The 18,264-nt window shown below is 40.7% G+C and overlaps 2 protein-coding genes across 3 annotated transcripts; one reads left to right on the top strand and one right to left on the bottom strand.

Annotated features, from left to right (window-relative positions):
• Positions 1-1,171: 1,171 nt before the first annotated feature.
• NDUFS1 (NADH:ubiquinone oxidoreductase core subunit S1) lies at positions 1,172-14,286 on the bottom strand. 2 transcript variants are annotated; one of them, XM_082055166.1, is made up of 19 exons: positions 14,046-14,286; positions 12,909-12,976; positions 12,583-12,674; positions 11,576-11,683; positions 10,329-10,405; positions 10,155-10,236; positions 9,915-10,045; positions 9,228-9,413; positions 8,638-8,772; positions 8,402-8,516; positions 7,275-7,420; positions 6,567-6,695; positions 5,234-5,363; positions 4,614-4,774; positions 4,129-4,283; positions 3,403-3,578; positions 2,678-2,812; positions 2,409-2,481; positions 1,172-2,081 (listed from the first exon to the last, which is right to left on the bottom strand). In XM_082055166.1, the coding sequence occupies exons 2-19, from the start codon at positions 12,970-12,972 to the stop codon at positions 1,990-1,992; spliced, it is 2,187 nt and encodes a 728-aa protein (XP_081911292.1). In that variant the 5' UTR covers positions 12,973-12,976; positions 14,046-14,286; the 3' UTR covers positions 1,172-1,989. The 2 variants fall into 2 exon arrangements, with proteins under 2 accessions (XP_081911292.1, XP_081911291.1); XM_082055165.1 differs by lacking the exon at positions 14,046-14,286 and adding an exon at positions 13,877-14,035.
• A 144-nt stretch (positions 14,287-14,430) lies between these two features.
• On the top strand, positions 14,431-18,185 carry EEF1B2 (eukaryotic translation elongation factor 1 beta 2). Its single transcript, XM_082055167.1, has 6 exons — positions 14,431-14,589; positions 14,785-14,907; positions 16,237-16,360; positions 16,734-16,800; positions 17,441-17,566; positions 17,995-18,185. The coding sequence occupies exons 1-6, from the start codon at positions 14,510-14,512 to the stop codon at positions 18,147-18,149; spliced, it is 675 nt and encodes a 224-aa protein (XP_081911293.1). The 5' UTR covers positions 14,431-14,509; the 3' UTR covers positions 18,150-18,185.
• The last annotated feature ends 79 nt before the right edge of the window (positions 18,186-18,264 follow it).

An 18,264-nucleotide genomic window follows, 5' to 3' on the forward strand; every position in this document is an offset into this window, starting at 1 on the left:
TAATCCCCTGCCCAGCTCCCTGCAGCCACCAACATTGCATTTGGAGGCTCCTGCAGCAGCAGAACTGACTGCTCAGGCCATGTATCACCTGCCTTGTACTTCACAGTCAAGAACAATACTTGGAGCACGTCCATCTCCCATCATCCCAGCTCTTCACTGCCTTCTTCCCATCATGTTCTGCTTTAATCTGAGGTCACAGCTTCAGAATCAGCAAGTAGCAGCAATAATTGTTAACTTTTCTTTTTTTAAATAAACAGAAATAAATTGTGTGAATAGCCCTGTTTCTGTAGATTTCTGTTCTGATGCTTCGCCCAGGCTATATCACTTCCTTTCTTTTGCAGACTCCCCTTTTATTGCTATCTGGGCAAAAGTGCACTTGAGCACTGACTGTCCAGCCACCAGAACAAACAGAAGAGATAGGGGAAGGGCTACACCATAAACTCAGCAAGAATGCTAACACAGATTGCTCTTTACCGCCTAGTTTCCAACAGTCACATTTATAGAGCTTTGTTGCTGTTATCAAGTTTGGCTGAAAAGTTCTAGTTAGGTGGGGAAGAGGGTAAAAGCAGGACAGACAGCACGTGGAGTTGTCCTTTTGTCTTTCAAGATAAGGACTGGACACTTTTTGAATGGAAATAAGGATCTTCTATATATGCTAACTGAAGGATGCAGAGCTTTCAGAAATATAAAAGGTAATATGTGCCAGAGCTCCCAGAGTTAAATAATGCTGTAATACTTAAGGCAAAAAGTCCCCTTTGCTAAAACTTTTGAACCTTTATAAATGTTGAAGAAGTGATAACTGACTTGTTCCACAGCTGAAATGATTCATCTGCGTTTGTACAACGTGGATTTTCAGGAAAAAATAAATAAGGTTTCCATCCTAGGAACCTGAGAGGCAAATGTTTTAGTGAATACAGGATTCACCTACACCCTTTGCTCTTAAACTTACCAACTGCCTTGCTTTTGCCTATGTTCTCACACACATTCTTCTTTTGCTATGTCCCTGCCATGAATCCCTCAGCCTCCCAACATTCCACAAGAATGGGAAGCTTTTGTGCTGTACTTGGACACACGTGGACATACACACTATGAAATCCTGTGACCTGCCACATGAAAAATACACTGCAGTGTTTCCAGATGTCTCCTTAACATGCATAGTACTATGTTTGAATAAAGCAAATAGTTGTCTTTATTTTGTACCACCAGAAGAGCACCATTCTCATGCAACTCAGTATTATTTCCTCATGCAAAATTAGATTTTTTTTTAAAGAAAGTGAGGGCTTTATGATACTGTTCCCATTTATATGATTCCTGGAAGGATTAATCTAAAGCTACATTATATACAAACTTACATTAACCAACATAATAGAAAGTCACTGTTCCAAAGTAATACTAAAGCTTTAAAAAAAAAACAACAAAACCCACACACAAGCCCTTCCCCCACTTTGCTATAAAAAGATCAGTGCACAGAGAAACTATTCTTAGATCTTTATGTTTCTGCTAGAGCAGTGGTGGGTCTGAACGCTGACAAACAAACACGTTGTTTGACTCAAAAGAGGGACAAGTTGCTCCAAAACTGCATTATAAATAACAAGTTCACACTCTTGCCAGTGCTTGATACCTGGATATGCTGGACAAAGGTTACAATCTAGTATTTTTGCCATGTAGACTTGTTCCTGAGTCGCTTACCGAGCTCTTTTCATGCAAGAAACGTGAGTTGTATGAATTACATAGGTAATGGTTGGTTAGTATTATAATTTATTTGTGTACAGTCATTATATACTCCGCCTCTGGGTATAGAACGTTGAGTGCTGCATGTCCTCTCAGACACAACAGTCCTATAATATTATAGGACTATTTCAACATATGAAAATGTGAATGAAGAAAAATACAACAGCCTAGCAAATGGGTTTTGGAACAAAAGGTATCAGTCTCAGCGGTTAACTGCAACAAATAGCTGGATGGAGGTGGCTGCAGTGTGATGAGGCTCTAGCAGCTGGCTGGCTCTTCTACTGCGTGAGCGCCTTCCACAACAGCTTTCACACACTTGGCCATTGTCTGGGACGCTCTACTGATTGAATCTGAAAAAACAACAACAACAACAAAACAACCCAAATAAACACTTGTCAGTCAGTTAACTGTTCATTTTCAAAATTATACACAGACACAGAGATTTAGCACAGGACTGCATACAAACAGGATGAAGACAAATGCTTAGTTGAAGATATAGTTCAATAGTCTCTGCTTAATGCAAATTCAAAGGCATTTTACTGGAAAATTTTGTTTCTTCAAAAGACCCAAATCTTACATATCTTAGTGGAAAGCTTTAAATGCCTGTAAGAATCTTACTGTAAAGCCAAGTAAAATGTGTTGCTGATGGCAGAATGGAAAGGCCCTACTACACATACCTGTCATATAAAAGTCTTTTATTGTGAGCTGAGGTGGAACAAGAGGATCGGCAAGAAGCTGTTGCTTCACTAACTGCAACAGGAAAGGAAAAAAAAAAGTCAGCTTTATGATAGGAACTTGTTACCAAAGCATCTGTTTAGTCAATTCTGCATTCAGTGCAGGTCCAAGTATATTTGTAGTACTACATATGAAGAATGCCCATTTCTTTAAAAAGCATCACGCTATATACCAGCACTAAATCATGCCCAGATACTCCGGGTCTGGTTACCTTTGACAACTCATTTGCCTGGCTGAAGTAGTTAGCCTCTTCCACATCATCGTATCGGACCAGATTAGGAGATACTTCTTCTAAACGCTTCCGTATTTGATCAAGGTTCTCGTAAGGCAAGGTCATACCAGCCAGCTAAGAGATTCACAGAAAGAAATGCCATCAAGTCTAGGGATTTAATACACCGTGGTTTAGATTACCAATCCATTAACATACCTAAAGGAAAAATCAGGAAAAACCTACACTCCTGAAAACACAGGCAGCTATAATGGATGCAAAGCCACAGTATGCTGCTGGACTTCTGATGCCTACAGTTAAGACTTCCCCATGTTAAAAACCAAGGCTATCCTGTTTGCTATACAAAGGAAAAAAGACAAGAAGTACTGTTCTCCTTCCACACAGATGTCCCTTGTACTTTCCCTAGCTTACCACTAAATGAGATAAAAGTTGACACAATTACCAATGCATGTTTTCCCAGTGACTAGTAAGCATGTATTTGACCTTATCTAATGATACCAGATCCTGTCTTCAGAGTTCACGTTGTTTTCTTTCTAAAAAGCAAAAAACTGCATCCTCTAACCCTTTTCCTCTAAAGTACTTCATGAAGAACAGCAGAATTTGCAGATAAGACTTCACCCATTATGCATTCCAGCAGTTTTCCATGTATGAGGAACTTAACCTCTCGGTGTATTTTTATTAGAAGCAATTGATAACAGCAACAGTACCTCAGAGACAGCTCTAATAATCTTCCAGTCTTCCCTTGCCATCCCAGGCGGCGTTACTGCTACTCTCGTCTGCTGGGCCCGACCCTCAGTGTTCACATACGTGGCCGCCTTCTCTGTATATGCTGCTCCGGGGAGAATAATGTCAGCCATGGGAGCTCCCACATCCCCGTGATGGCCTAAGTACACGGAAAGAAGAAACAGGACACAACCACGTAAGACATAAGTCAGTCCAAATAAAGATAAATGCTTTACTAACACATTACAGAGTCCCTGTGTTCCCAGAAAACAGGGGTTTCTAAGGTGCTTTTCTAATACTTTGGAGAGAATGAACAGACTGCAAGCAGTTTTAAATGCTAATTCAGTCTCTACAGTCACTCAGCTTTGGGGTGCTCCTGGAACCAGGATGCTTAGTGAATTAAAATAAAACCATGTTTTCGTATGATAGACCAGCTGGGAACCGACACCGTTTTGTCTGCCAGGTTTGAAGCTACGCTCCAGAAGACCACACTGCTTTATATTCCCTTGTTACTCATCAACAGTTTTGCATTTTTAGCTAAGAAACAGGTAACCAGCATCTCAGTTACGTGTTGGAAGTTCTATTTCTTAGCAGAAAATAACGCTAGAATTTATCAAAGGATCAGATATATTTGTAAGAACAGGCCACTGTTTAGGCTTTCTCTCCAGATAGTAGTTCACAACATTTCTTAATTTACATCTAGTAATTACCTTGATAGATGACAAAACAATCCTTTGGCAAATCCCGACGTGTTATACAACCCGAGTCTGCTCCCAAGAGATACAATACTTTGGGAGGATTTTTCCTAATTGCCTCCACTCCTGGCTTGAAACCCAAATCCAAAGCAGCGACCTGGCTTGCAACCCTGTAGGAACAAACACATCAGGACTTTATTTCAGAATTCTTCCTCTCCCATCTCTCTTTCATATTCTATACCTCTAAATTTAAACTTTAATTTCTACGTTTAAATATAATAGATTAATAAAATCTCACAGAGAGCCTGAAAAGTTTGCCAGGTCAAGAAACTCATTTTTATTAGAAAGTTTCTCCTAGTTTGTACTTCTATTTTTTATATTCCCTCCAGGTTCTAACCTGATAAGCTGCTTGTGTGTACACAAAATCTCTACACGTTTTGCGCAACTTGTGCAGGCCCAGCCTAAATGAAAGTGGCTCCCAAAAAAGCTTTAAAGCAAACCTGTGGAGGATGTTCAGGACTTTCCAATCAGAACCAACACCGCTCTTAGTCCTGGCATTTAGTGCAATGGTGGAAACCGCAGCGTGGATGGCGGCTCCGTCGCCGCGCTGGAGAGCCGCGCTCCCCACCACCACCATGGGCTTTTTGGCCTGGTTGAGGACCTGTGCAAATGAAGAACCAAGCAATCCACTCCAAGGCTCTGAAGACAATTCTTGGTGCAGATAATGTAATAAAGCCTGTAATTTCCCCTATAAGTCTTCCACGCAACGCTCCAGTTTTGAAATGGTAATTGCTTCATTTAGAGATAAAGCAAAGAGAAACTGCTGTAATTATACGCTACCCTGTCAATACAGAACTATACTCTTGATAACCAGACATCTATATGGAAACAGCAGTGCCTGAAACAACCTGTTTTGTATGAAGAAATACATCAGGAGTTTCCTGCACTTCAGAGTTTTACACACCTGAATATATTTAACAGTTCACACAGGTGCACACTAATCATTACCTCATCAAATAACCCCATATACAACCCAGTACTTGGAATCTATCTGTGAGGCATTCGGATTCTTATTCAATACATGTGATATTTAACAGCCACGCTCTTAAGTTGTCTGTACCCTGCAGAACGCGTGTTTTCCAGAAGCAATGTCCTCAAGTATCTGTGCGGACTCTCCCAGATGATCGTATGTGTACGTCAAATTCACAGGAGAGCCAACAAGGGCCACTCGCAGGTCATTGTGAAGCCAGCTGAAAAGACAGCAAACGTTTTAGAAGAATCAAAGAAATACAGAGTTTTACTCAATAAAAGCCACTACTTATAAATTTAGCAATCACTTGAAATAGGATGCAAATTCTTTCAGAGGAATTTAAATAGCATTCATTGCTTTGGTAACATGCAATTTAGCATTATTCTACCTGTTAAGCGAGCTTGAGCTTTTTTTAGAAGGACATTTTCTCTATATACGTCCTGGGACCAGTGCAGCAACATACTATACATGAGAAGTTCATATCAACTCCCTCCCTCCCCTCAAACTTTTTCAAGTACAGTGGATAAAAAACCTGCACAAAATGAGGTGCTACAACTTTAAACTATCTTTTCAAGTGTTAGGCAAAACCAAACCAAACAAAAAACCCTCACCTACAGCTACTTTTAGGTTTATTTAGCTTGACTTAACTCTTAGTTTCTTCAGAATTTAAATTAAAAGTCATTTGTAGGAGAAAATCATTTTGAATTTGACAAGTGCTCACAGTTTTGGAGATCTACTTAGATAAACAGAGAAAAATACAGCTGATTAGAAACCTTGCACTTCTGCAGCTTCTCATACCACATACTTATAAAAATGCATAAATCGTTCAAAAATTTCATCGCATTTTTTCCTCTCAAAAAAGTTAAGACCACTGTTGTTTAACTGATGTCTTTTGGAAGATCCCAGCATTAGGAAGGACAAGGCTGTTATAAACCTCAGTTGTTACATCTTGTTAAAGTTGAATTAGCTACATTCAGAAGTTTGAGAAAGACACATTACTTGCCAACGAAAATAATAAACTTGACTGGCTGCTTCTAAAATCAGCAAGTCTGATTTGTTCCAGCAACAATACGAAAAGCAGCAAACGGATGCTGAAAATAATTCTTTAAGGAATATGCTTTAAGAACTTCTACAAGAGAGAAAATTTGAGGCGTCTGTGTAACGTAACAAAGGAACAAATGTCTGTGTATATGAACTTACACAAAATGTCAGAGCGAGAATGAACAAATCACAGCTATACACTACAGGGAGAAGTGACATCATCTTTCTACACATGTAACACCATTCCCTTTACTAAAAGGTGAACTAAATCCAGCATGTCCGTCTGGCTGAACGCTCTCAACCAACTGCCTGTGGCTCCACCTGAGCGCTGGATCAAATCCAGATGGCTTTGTGTATTTATTCACCACCAAGGAATACAAACCTCTTCCGAATTCTGGCATTAAAAAGTGGGGCCTCAAAGCGCGGATTGGTGCCAATCAGAAGCAGGACATCTGCTTCTTCCACTCCAGCAATCTTGGTATTAAGCAGGTAGTTAGAGCGTAAATCTGTGCTGTGACAAAAAGATTTAAGAAGAGGATGAGAATTCAGTAAAGAGAAGGAATGGAGACGCAGTAAAGATTCATCTTGGGAAGAGGAAGGGAAATACGAGATTTCTCAATCAAAATTACTAACCCAAATTAAAAGAGCTTTGCTCTTTTGTGATTATCAGACACAGCAAAACATTAAAGGAATTACAATGTGGATATTTCCTACATTTATTTATCTTCAGCCTTGTCTGCTATTACACAGTCTACAAGGTCATAACTGTACCACTGTTTTCACAACACAAATAGAAACAAACTCAATTATCCAGCTTACAACAGAGTGTAACTGGTTTTCAGTAGCCTCCTGTTAAACTGCAGTAGCCTCAACACACAGTAAAGTGTGCAACCCTTGCTGTAGTAGAGACTGTGTATCCACTCACAATCCATAACTACTCTGTAGTAATTAACATCAAATTCAAACAAAACCTGCTAAATGCATCAGCAATCACTCTCTTTGGTCATTTCAGAATCTCACCATGAGATGATTTGTAGACTGGAAAGTTTAGTAACATACTATTACAGCCAAACTTTGCCCGAACTCTTACCCAGCTCCAGCGGTAGGGAAGACCTCTTCGGTGCAGAGCGTATCGCAATCTACTCTATTCAGCAAGTCTTTCAGAGCTATCAGCGCTTCTGCATCCACCAGTCCTCCTACAATTGCTGCTACTTCCTTACCTTTGACAGCCTGTAGCTGGGGAAAGAGAAACCATAAACATCAGCCAAAGAAACCACTGAAATAAATTCCCATTTGGCCCAGGTGAATGTTTGTTACACAAGGATGTGCCCAAGCCAGCAGAGCAACCTGGAGTAGCACCGACTGCCCAGCGGTGTCTGACTCCTGCGAGACAGCAACTCCAGCTCCTTCAGAACTCGCGATAAGCAAAGAACAGTTCTCTGTATTCTCTGCAGGTCTCTCGTACTTGAGTTATTGCTCAGATGTGGCCAATTCTCATTTGGTGTGGAGAGGAAGATCGGTAAATGCTCTTATTTTAATGAAGCTACAGTGCAGATAGAATACAAACTGCCGTGACACAAGCTCAGGGAGTAAACTCAGCTCACAGGTTTTCTCTGAGAAGCAATTGCTTTCATAACAAACCCTGCTGCTGTACCATGGGCAAAAACATCCCTGAGGAAAGTTCAATTACAGTGACTCAATTCTACTTTGTCCCACATCAAATTTTTAATCAAAATACAGAGCAGTCATGCAGCACTTCATTTGAGCAGCAGAATCAATCACCACACAGAGAAAGCACTGAGGCAGGCACAACTCAGATATAAGTAATACAGAATTAATGGCTTTGATGGCAAAAGTGGTGATAGCCCAGTTTAAATAAGTGTTCAGATATATCAGACTAATTCAGGAAAGTTGCCTTCTCCTAGATTTCTGAAGGAACAGTTTAGTTTCCTATTTAAATAAAAGTAATTTCTCTCCCAACGCCCCAAATCAAATCATGATAAGATGAAGTTCCTCAAATGGTCTAATCCACAAAAAGGGTAATAATATTCAAAAGAATACATTTAAGTGGAAATACAATGGATTAGAAGTCAAATGCTCCCTTCTGACCTTAAAGGAAAAAAGCCCTTTACTATATGACTGTTTTCATATTAATCATTTTAGTATGTCAGCTTTAGAAACTAATTTTACGCTGCATATATCAAAAATTGTTCTTACCACACCAGCAACACGAGTTAAGACATCCTCCCATGAGGCATAAACAAAGAGTCCTTTCTCATTTTTGATCATTGGCTGAGTAAGTCTCTGACGCTTCAGACCATCATAAGCAAACCTGAGTGAACATTACTAATATTACTAACGAGCAAAGATAATTGTGTGTACTGTTTTCTAGGACTGAGTTTTCTAACAGCTTACAAGGACTTAAATTATAGCGTTAAAAACCTCCCACACACCTTGTTTTGTCAGATATCCATTCCTCGTTGATATCTTCATGTAGCCTTGGCAAAATTCTCATCACTTCTCCAGTCCTTGTGCTCACTACAATGTTGCTTCCAAGTGCATCAAGAACATCAATTGATTCTACCTTCCTGTTCAGTACAACAAATTTGCAGTTTTCATTATACAAGCAGCAGACTACGTAACAAACAAAACAACAATAACAAAAAAGGACTATAGGTTTAGCTTTATATATACACAAGAGCTTAGTTTCACAAGATATTTTAAATACTATCCTCAACAATTACTGAGTTAATAAATTTGAATCTTCTACTGAGCAATCAGTACAACCTACAAGTCCAAAACATTTTAGAGTAAAAATAAAGGAAGAATAGCCTACAAACAATAACATTCTTCCTTTCCTTGAATGACCTGTGAGTCAATAACAGAATTTAGTTTAGATACAGTCTCTGGAAAGTCTACAACAAAAATGCGGAGAAAAAAAAATCAGACAAAACCCACAGTATCATAGATGAACATATTCTAAGATAAAGAGTATGACAGAAGCAGAGAAAGCTGCATCTTCAGTATGAGTTAACATATATACCTTGTCTCCCATGGGCGTGCAGTAAAGGCGTATGGCTTGGAGGTAAGAGCACCAACTGGGCAAATGTCAATAATATTTCCTGATAACTCAGACATGAACATTTTTTCAACATAAGTACCAACTTGCATGTCATTTCCTCTTCCTGTTGTTCCCAAGTCGTCTACCCCTGCAACCTCGCTAGCAAACCTGGTAGATGCAAGAAGAATGAAAAAAACAAATCTGGGATGTCCAACAGCAACACAGCACATTTTTCAACCCTTATCTAATTTTCTGAAGATAAAATATTAGTTTATACACCTGAAAGAAGAAAACAGTTGTTTCGATACATTAGTCAGGACACCTGCAGGGTTCCATTCAGATGTGGCTACAAAAACTAGGTAGATTTAAAACAAAAACCAGCCGTTCAGTGCTCATTGAATTTCACAGTCCAAGTCCAAGCTTACTCCTAACTAACAAGTTATTTCTAGAGCCAGGCAAGTACATTGTATTCTTTGCCATCTGGCTCAAGTTAGCTGGTATGGAATCTCAGCACGACAGAAGAGCATAAATACAGCTATCAGAGGCTATCAAGAATAAACAAATCTTGCAGCAGTGGCTGAGGAAATCACGTTTTAAAATCCACTCTGGCACTAACACCATGGGGCCATGGGCTCAGTACTCTCTGCAGTGAAAAATAAAGAACATTACCTGATACATCGCGTGCACTGTATACACCGCGTCATGATTGTTTTGACTAATGGGCCAATGTTCTTATCCTCCACAGCACGTTTTCCCTCTCTAAATCTACTCCTATCACTGCCAAACATCATCGATTGATCCTAGAACAGACAACAGAAAACAGATGTTCCCAGTCTGCTGGAAAGCACAATTTCACCTAAGACAAGAGTATTAATTCATAAGTCTACACAATTTAATTGGATGTTGTACCTGTAGGTCACATTCTCCACCCTGATCACAGATAGGACAGTCCAACGGGTGATTTGCCAGCAGGAACTCCATCACACCCTCTCTGTTGTGTTTACAAAATAAAGTTTATATTAACTGCACATCATCTAAAAGATAGTGCAACTAATCAGCTACGGGACGCTCAAAGAAAGGTACCTTGCTTTCCTGGACTTCTCCGAGTTTGTCAGTATGTTCCAGCCCTTCATAACCGGCATGGCACAAGCAGCAACTGGCTGCATTCATCAGATAAAGCAAGCATGAACACAACAAATTCTTTTCAACATGGGCACAAACCCCCATCTCTCCCTCCCCCCAAATTCTTACATAGGCATCTGTTATTAATTTAACATGTTGTAGAAATAAAAAGGTATCTGCAAGGAAAAAAAAGAAACAGAAGGAAATCTAACCAATAAAGTCACTAGAGGTCATGTTTCTTAACAATCTGCTATATAAAAAGGTTACATTAGTTATGATTTATTTATTTTCAAAGCTGAAAATTTTACACTTCTGGGTTCCCATTCAAGTATTTATGGCAAGAAGAAAGTCAATTGTAACAGGCATAAAGGCAAATCAAACAGATTCAGCAGAGATCTGCAAAACCTCTAGAACTGAAGTTCAGAGTATGCGTCATTTATGAGACATTTATTTGGTCGATGCCTATATAAACAGTCTTGGAATAAAATTATTCACAAGATTACTCCAAAATTAACAAAAACTCCTGCTCAGAAAATGAATCCCTTCTACTTTCAATCACATTATGAGATAGATGATCACGTTTAGGGATAACCCGTTTCCAGAGACGCAAAGCGCAAACTATGGAATTTGAGTTGAGGTGAGCTAGAGAGTTTTACACCTGAATCTAAAGGTGAAATCCAAGACTGAGCTCCAAATGAATGTCTCAACTAACTGCATAGATTTCTTAATACTGCTGAAGACAGTGTTCAGTCCGGGAGTCAACTACTATTTTACAACAGACATCAATGGTACATAATGCATTAAAGCATAAACTAAGAAATAACAACAATCTCTCTTAGCTAGAGCAAACCTGCAGACACTAATCATACAGCTGAATTCATACATTATCTGAAGTTTACTGTTTGTGTAATATCAGCTGAAAGTGTGTGACTGAAGCCTGAACTACAGAACATGAAAATATACCCGACTGAAAAAGCAAAGCTATCAAATGCTCAGTCCAGGAGCAGGATAATCCATAAGATACTGAGACGTGACTTTGGTCCATAAGCAATCACTGTGGTCCAGCGAGGAGAAGGGAAAAAACCACTTTGAGCAGCTGAATGACACCACTTTGTGTGGTAACGATAGCACAAACAATTAATTACAATATTTAAACTAGGCCCTAAGCACAGTGGAAAACTGCAATTCCTATGAAACACATACAATACCTTAGGAGCTTTCTCTATTTCCACAAGGCACATCCTACAGTTTCCAGCAACAGAGAGACGATCATGGTAACAAAACCGAGGTATCTGAACTCCAGCCTTTTCACAAGCCTAAGAAGAATCAGAAACAAAGGAAAATTCAATTTTAGTTAGACCTTTCAGTTCCACCTCATAAAACATTATTCAGCTTTGCAAAGAATCAGTGTTAGTGCTCAGGAATATAGCGCATTCAACCTTTCATCTTAAGAAATGACCATAAATTTAAAAATTGTGTTCCAGCAGAAATATGCCAAGTTATCAATTCCAAATATATTTTTTCCAAAATTTGTAACTGATAGAAGAAACAAGAACTGATCTTTCATTCTTTCCTCCAAGAATATAACAATTTTCTCTACTAGATAGGACACTAACAATACAAATATATTTTTAAAGAACACATGCACTCTTTGAAGTGCATAAAAAGAAGATTTGAAAACTTATATCCAAAGAATGAGGGATATATTTTGAACTAAACATTATGTACTTTAATGTTCTAACTCACTATACCATGTCCCCATTTAATGGCTTCTTAAAAAGAAGACTGGAATAAGATCTACTTGAAATTTTGGCTTGAAAAGCAACAATGCTGAGTATGGGCTGGGAGATCCAGCTTCCATTTCTTCCCACATCAAGAAGAATAAAAGCAGCAAAGGATCCACATTCTGAATCATAAAAACTAATAATCAAGGAGACAATCTCTCATTTAGCTGAGACACCACTTTAATAAAAGACAAAATTAACAGAATTCCAACCAGAATTTATCAAAGTTGGGATTCATGTCACGTGCGTCTACTTTTAGGCAATATGCAGCAGATGCTTCTTTTTCAAACACTGAACTCCCCAAAGGATTTCTGCCATGGGAAACTGCATCACAGCGAGTGAAAACACCCCTAAGAACTGCAAGGAACAATGCAAAGGTTTCGGGTTTTTTTCTATGTAGAAAGAAAAATTCCATATGGTACTCCCCACACCTGAAGTACTGTGGTTCCTGGGTCCACCAACACAGGATGGCCATCCACAAACACCTCTATTTGGTTGCTGGCTGCTGTTGCAGTTGTACGTCCTGAGAGACACGGAAAAAGAACACAAAAACTTTTAGTTATGCCAGACGCAAACCATCAGACCCCACGCTCCTTATCGTACAGTTATACAGCACTGATACAACTCCAGTTCCATAAACAGGGTAATATACAATTCCAGGGCTGCAAACAAAGCACTCATACATGCCCTTCAATAAGTCAATTACATATAGGTGGATTTTATCATCATATAAACAGATATAAAAAGAGACACTCACCACAGACTCTGGAGGCCTGGGTGACCCCAGCTAAGGCCCTGCGGACAGCAGGCAGTCGCAGCATCGTGCTTTTGGTGGGAGAGAAAACAGCACCAAGGTGTTATCAGTTTGCTGACAGGTTTTAAACAGGCAGAATAAAAACCTCTATACTGAAACAAAGAAATAAACTTAACAGCGGAGTCAGTTATACTGTTAAGCAGCATTCTTTATTCTATCAGCACTGGGGATCATCCTCCATAAGTGCTCCAAAGTCTGGATGCTCTTGTGTTTCTTATACTCACATAATTATTACATATGCATTACAATTTTTAAAAATTTTGACGTACATCTGTACTAAGGAATAATTGATGTTAGTTATAATTGTTTTGTTTCTTACTTACAATACATCTATTAATTATTAGGTAAATACAAACTAAGCACTCTACCTCTAAACAATGTATTAATTATTCCCTCTCCCTCTTGTCATGCAGAAGGATCTAAAACTTGAAAAACATCCCCTCGTTTTGCAGGTGGTCAGAAAGCATTTATCCCTTGTCAATTAGTTAATGATGGGTACGTCTTTTAAAACTTAATCACAGTATACATTAATTCGGCAGCTTCTCTTCAATACCAGTTGCAAAAAGGTATGCGTGCGGAGAAATAAGAAGCCACCTGATATGCTTCTCTTTTTATAACTACCCACAATTGATATAAACACACGTCACCTTACAGGCAACACAGTGAAGGTTACGGTGACAAACAGCTCAGCCCAGCACAACCCACTAACCCACCGAGCCCGGGCGGCAGCTCCGCCACAACCGGGCCGTGTTTACCAGCGCCCGCAGAGGCACCGGGGCCGAGGGCACGGCCGGCGGGGGGGTCACCTTGGAGGCGCCGCCGAGCAGCCCCCGGCCCGCCGCCCAGCCCGTCAAGGGCACCGGGAGATCCCCGCGCTGCGGATGCGCCCCCGTCGTCACCCGCCGCCTCACCTCGGCCTTCCCCGCCGCTGCCCGGGCTGCGCTCCGCCTCGGCCTCTGTGGCGGCGGGCTCGGTGCTTTCCGCCGCTGCGCGGAGCCTCCTTCGGCAATCTCCGGAAGGGCAGCCGCAGCGACCTGTGTCGCTTTCTGACGTGCGCGTTCGGCAATCTTCGGGACTTACCGCTTCGGGGATTTCCGTCAGGTTATCGGCGAACGATGGAACTCGGCAATTTCCGCCGTTCTGGCAGCGCCCTCTCGGCCACCGTCACACACGCCACAATCGGCAATTTCCGTCTTATTCCGCTTCTTTCGTCCGCCAATTCCGACGACTTCCGCTGGTGCCTGTGGGGCGGGGGGGGACACAATGCAAGAAATGTCCCCGTACCCTTGTGATACTGACAGGCTCCTTGGGCTTTATCGCTAACTGCACGTTTAGCACTCCGATCCTTCCCCGCACCTCTGATGTCCTGTCCGCTGCACGCCCTATGCCAGAGCAGCCGACCCGTGGGGAACTACTTCACGGCTCATTCTTGCGGAGGGATAAGTGTGCGTGCGCAACCGCGGAGGGATTCAGTGCTATATAAAGGCGGCGCAGAGGGTGTTGGGCCTCTTTGCGCGGCGGCGAGGCCTCGTGTGTGGGTCGTCATGGGCTTCGGGGACCTTAAGTCCGCCGCTGGCCTCCGGGTCCTCAATGATTTCCTGGCTGACAGAAGCTATATCGAGGGGTGAGAGGCGGCTGGGGGACTACTGGGCCTTGGGGGAGGCGAGCCGAGCCCGGCCAGGCCGCGGGGAGGCCCGCAGGCCTGACGGGACCGGGCCGGGAGGCCCTTCACAGGGAGTGTTTCGCTCCTCGGTAGCCGCTGCTTCGCCTTCCTGTGTGCCCCGAGGAATTGGGGTTAATTTCGGGTTATTCTCCGCAGGTACGTCCCTTCTCAGGCTGATATCGCAGTCTTCGAAGCGATCGCCACCCCACCTCCTGCAGACTTGTGTCATGCTCTTCGGTGGTACAATCATATTAAGTCGTATGAAAAGCAAAAGGCAAGGTATGGTTGAACTGCAAATTTGGAATAAAAGTGCTGACTATGAAGGGTTGCTTTTTTTTTTTTTTAATTTGAACAAAAGAGTGTTTTTCAATGGCACCACGTGGCATCTTGTGTTGCCATTGGAACAGGAGCTGCTCTAGAAGCAGAGCCAACTTCTGTCGGCACATTAGACTTTTCATTTAGAATTTAGGCAACCAGATTACATCCCTGTCCAGTTGCTGACACTTCTGCTAAAGCTTATAAAAAAGGCTTGAGTTTTCTTGCTACCATTTACACAGATAAATATGGTGAAAGCTGGAAGTTACTTGCCAGTAAACTGCATAAAGGCAACACCAAAATGGTTTAGAAAGTACTATAGGAGTCTTTAAGATAATTATACAGTATATAGATGATAACTAAGGAGAATAGTTCATTCAGGTTTTTAGTCCTGGAAAATTAAACAATTAGTTGCAATGCAGAAACATATAAAGAAGAGGAAATATGAAAGCAAATGTTATCTTTTTTCTTTTTTAGTGATTTTAGTGTTCATGAAAGGTGCTGTATTGACATCCATGGAGACTGCAGGCCTCTCTAAAAAGGTACAGCATAGGTAGTGTCAGTATTGCTACACTGCCTCTTCTGCGTGCCTCAGTCCTGTTTGGAGGGAGCTCATAAAGTTGGGTGGCTCAGTCACCAGTCCATTTACGAAGCTCTTAATGCTAAAAAGGACTGAGATCTTTAATTTGCTTCACCAAGTCCACTCTGTGGAAACTGCTTTTAGTTCCTGAAAATTAAAGTTGATTTTTATGGCTCTTCTAACAGCAGTTCAGAGGAAAAACAGTTAATGCTGAAACCACAGAGCTATATGAGAGGATTAATTCTGGGGGTTCTGGTCCTTCCTGTGCTGTTGAGAGCTGAGAGAAGCATTCACTGACACTTCCAAAGAGTTACCTTGCAACAACATGTTTTCTGTTAGTGTCAGTTTTTAAACAAATGAAAACATTTTTAGGGAAGCATGAACAAGAAGTTGATAACTTCCTACACAGAATATAGTGCAGATAAATTATTCCATTAGAAAGCTTTTTCTAACTATATACTTAGGTGGAGCAGCAGTGTTGGGCAGGATCATGTCAGTTCAGAGGAACAATGTTTCAATAGGGGATTTGCTGTAATCTCAACTAGCGTATTGTCAGGAGCACTGAAGATTTTATTTGGGGAGTTTTTGTTTTCAAGTACCAGAATTAGTGATTTTTTTTTTTTAAACACAGCATTGTTACTATTAATGCACTTGTAGGTTGATTGACAAATTGGCATTTGGGTAGGTTCATAATACCTGCTGTTTCCTTTCAGCTTGCCAGGAGTAAAGAAGGCTTTGGGGAAATACGGCCCTGCTGATGTTGAGGACACAACAGGTGCAGCCACAGATAGCAAAGATGATGATGACATTGATCTTTTTGGATCCGATGATGAGGAGGTACTTGTGACTGCTTTGTATTATTTTTGTGGTTTTTAGAAATACCCAGCTGTGAAGATTTTTGCCTTAACTAGTTGAAGCTACTTAAATTTGTGACCTTAAAACGAAATCCTTCTCGGAATTCTCAAATTCAGCTGTTTTTACAGAACAGAGAAGCTCAGAAAGTCAAAACTCAGGGTTAGAAAGGAATGTGTTGCAGTGGGCTGAACTGTCTACTTTAACTTTGACTGGTTACATGATGAGTAAAACAAAAAATCACCATCTTTCGGCTGACAGTTGTGATGATTTGTTTTTGCCTGAGCCAGTCACTTCGGTAACTGTTGAAAGATGGGGGCTTTTGGTGCTTTTCTGTGATTCTGGAATTCTTTTTCAGGAAAGTGAAGAAGCAAAGAAACTGAGGGAGGAGCGTCTGGCCCAGTATGAATCAAAGAAGTCCAAAAGTATGTCTACCAAGAACTTTTAAGTTTAGGTTAATTTTCTTGTATTTGAACAAGATGGCTGGAAACACTAATTAACTGTAGTTAACTTGACTGGAACGAGACCAAAGTCATGAGCTTCACTTGAATTATCTGTGAGCTTGGCCTTTTTTGTCCCGCTTAATACACCCTTGCTTGACTTACCCAGAGGCTGAGCTTTGTGTTTAAATTGAGAAAACACCAGGATTTTATTTGAACATTTAGAGAAGAAGCTGCAATATGCCAGTCCCTCCACAGCTACTGGTCTGGAACTGTTGAGAACTGTAACAGTTGCAGTATTCCCTCTGTGGAAAAGAAACTGTTACACAGCATTAAGCTCCTTCTCAGATCCTCTGAGCAGGACTTACTATGTAACAAACAATCTTAGCTTCTTTAGCTGTGTTTTCTTCTGAGACTTATTTCTCAAGAACATATATCTGCATCTTGAATGTTAGGATATGTATAGCTTAAATACTTAGAAATGTATGGTGCTACAAGAGGCGTGTCACAGCTATGTGAGGAGGTTCTTGATGAATTTGGAAAAGTTTTTGTAAAGATAGTTGGCAAGTATATTGATAAGTTTTTGAAAATTTCCCAGCTTTTAATGGTGATTTTCTTCCCCCAGAACCAGCTGTTGTTGCAAAATCATCGCTCTTGCTTGATGTGAAGCCTTGGGATGATGAGACAGACATGGCCAAGCTAGAGGAGTGTGTTCGCAGCATTCAAGCAGACGGCTTGGTCTGGGGATCCTGTAAGTAGAAGAGCAGGCAGAGGGGAGATAGTGCGGTCCCTTAATGCGTTAATAAGACCTTGTGGTCACTGCTGATCTGAAAATGTGGGTATTAAAAAATACAGTACTTCAGTATCTTGAAATAGTCGAAGAGGTGTATTGGTGCAGTGGCCAGGTTAAGATTCAAATACAGATTTTAAGGGCTTTAAAACTTTATCGTGCACCCACATCACTGAGTGGGTCCACAAAAACAAATCCTTTCTGACCACCTTGTAGTGAATGCTGTGGTTTTGATTGGGCAGTCTATAATATGGAACAAATTATGGTTTTTATGTATTCCTGCAGACTGCTTATGTCAGTTCAATTTTAGATTTGCATTTTGAAGAGATTCTACCAATCAAGGAGTACTAAATGTCTTCTTTTTCTTTTTTCTTTTCTTTTTTTTGCAGCCAAGCTAGTACCAGTTGGCTACGGTATCAAAAAGCTTCAGATCCAGTGTGTTGTTGAAGATGATAAAGTTGGAACAGATATGCTGGAAGAGAGAATAACAGCTTTTGAAGATTATGTACAATCAATGGATGTAGCTGCTTTCAATAAGATTTAAGTCTTGATATATCTAGAATAAATGTAATTGCAAAAATTGGGCTGTGTCTGGTTAATTCAAAATCTGGGTAAGATAGAAGCTAAAACTGAATTTCAGGGTTGCTCCAACACCCCAC

The sequence above is a fragment of the Streptopelia decaocto genome (assembly GCF_964273445.1).
Source record: "Streptopelia decaocto genome assembly, chromosome: 6".
Taxonomy (NCBI): domain Eukaryota; kingdom Metazoa; phylum Chordata; class Aves; order Columbiformes; family Columbidae; genus Streptopelia; species Streptopelia decaocto.

What these genes read in the sequence shown, in the direction of transcription:
- NDUFS1 (XM_082055166.1), bottom strand. Translation starts at nt 12,972, where the DNA reads ATGCTGCGACTGCCTGCTGTCCGCAGGGCCTTAGCTGGGGTCACCCAG. An exon ending in CAGGAACCACAGTACTTCAG is followed by an intron (nt 11,684 to 12,582) that starts GTGTGGGGAGTA and finishes GATTCTTCTTAG; the next exon opens with GCTTGTGAAAAGGCTGGAGT. An exon ending in AAAAGACTTTTATATGACAG is followed by an intron (nt 2,082 to 2,408) that starts GTATGTGTAGTA and finishes TTGTTTTTTCAG; the next exon opens with ATTCAATCAGTAGAGCGTCC.
- EEF1B2 (XM_082055167.1), top strand. Translation starts at nt 14,510, where the DNA reads ATGGGCTTCGGGGACCTTAAGTCCGCCGCTGGCCTCCGGGTCCTCAAT. An exon ending in GACAGAAGCTATATCGAGGG is followed by an intron (nt 14,590 to 14,784) that starts GTGAGAGGCGGC and finishes TATTCTCCGCAG; the next exon opens with GTACGTCCCTTCTCAGGCTG. An exon ending in TATGAAAAGCAAAAGGCAAG is followed by an intron (nt 14,908 to 16,236) that starts GTATGGTTGAAC and finishes GTTTCCTTTCAG; the next exon opens with CTTGCCAGGAGTAAAGAAGG.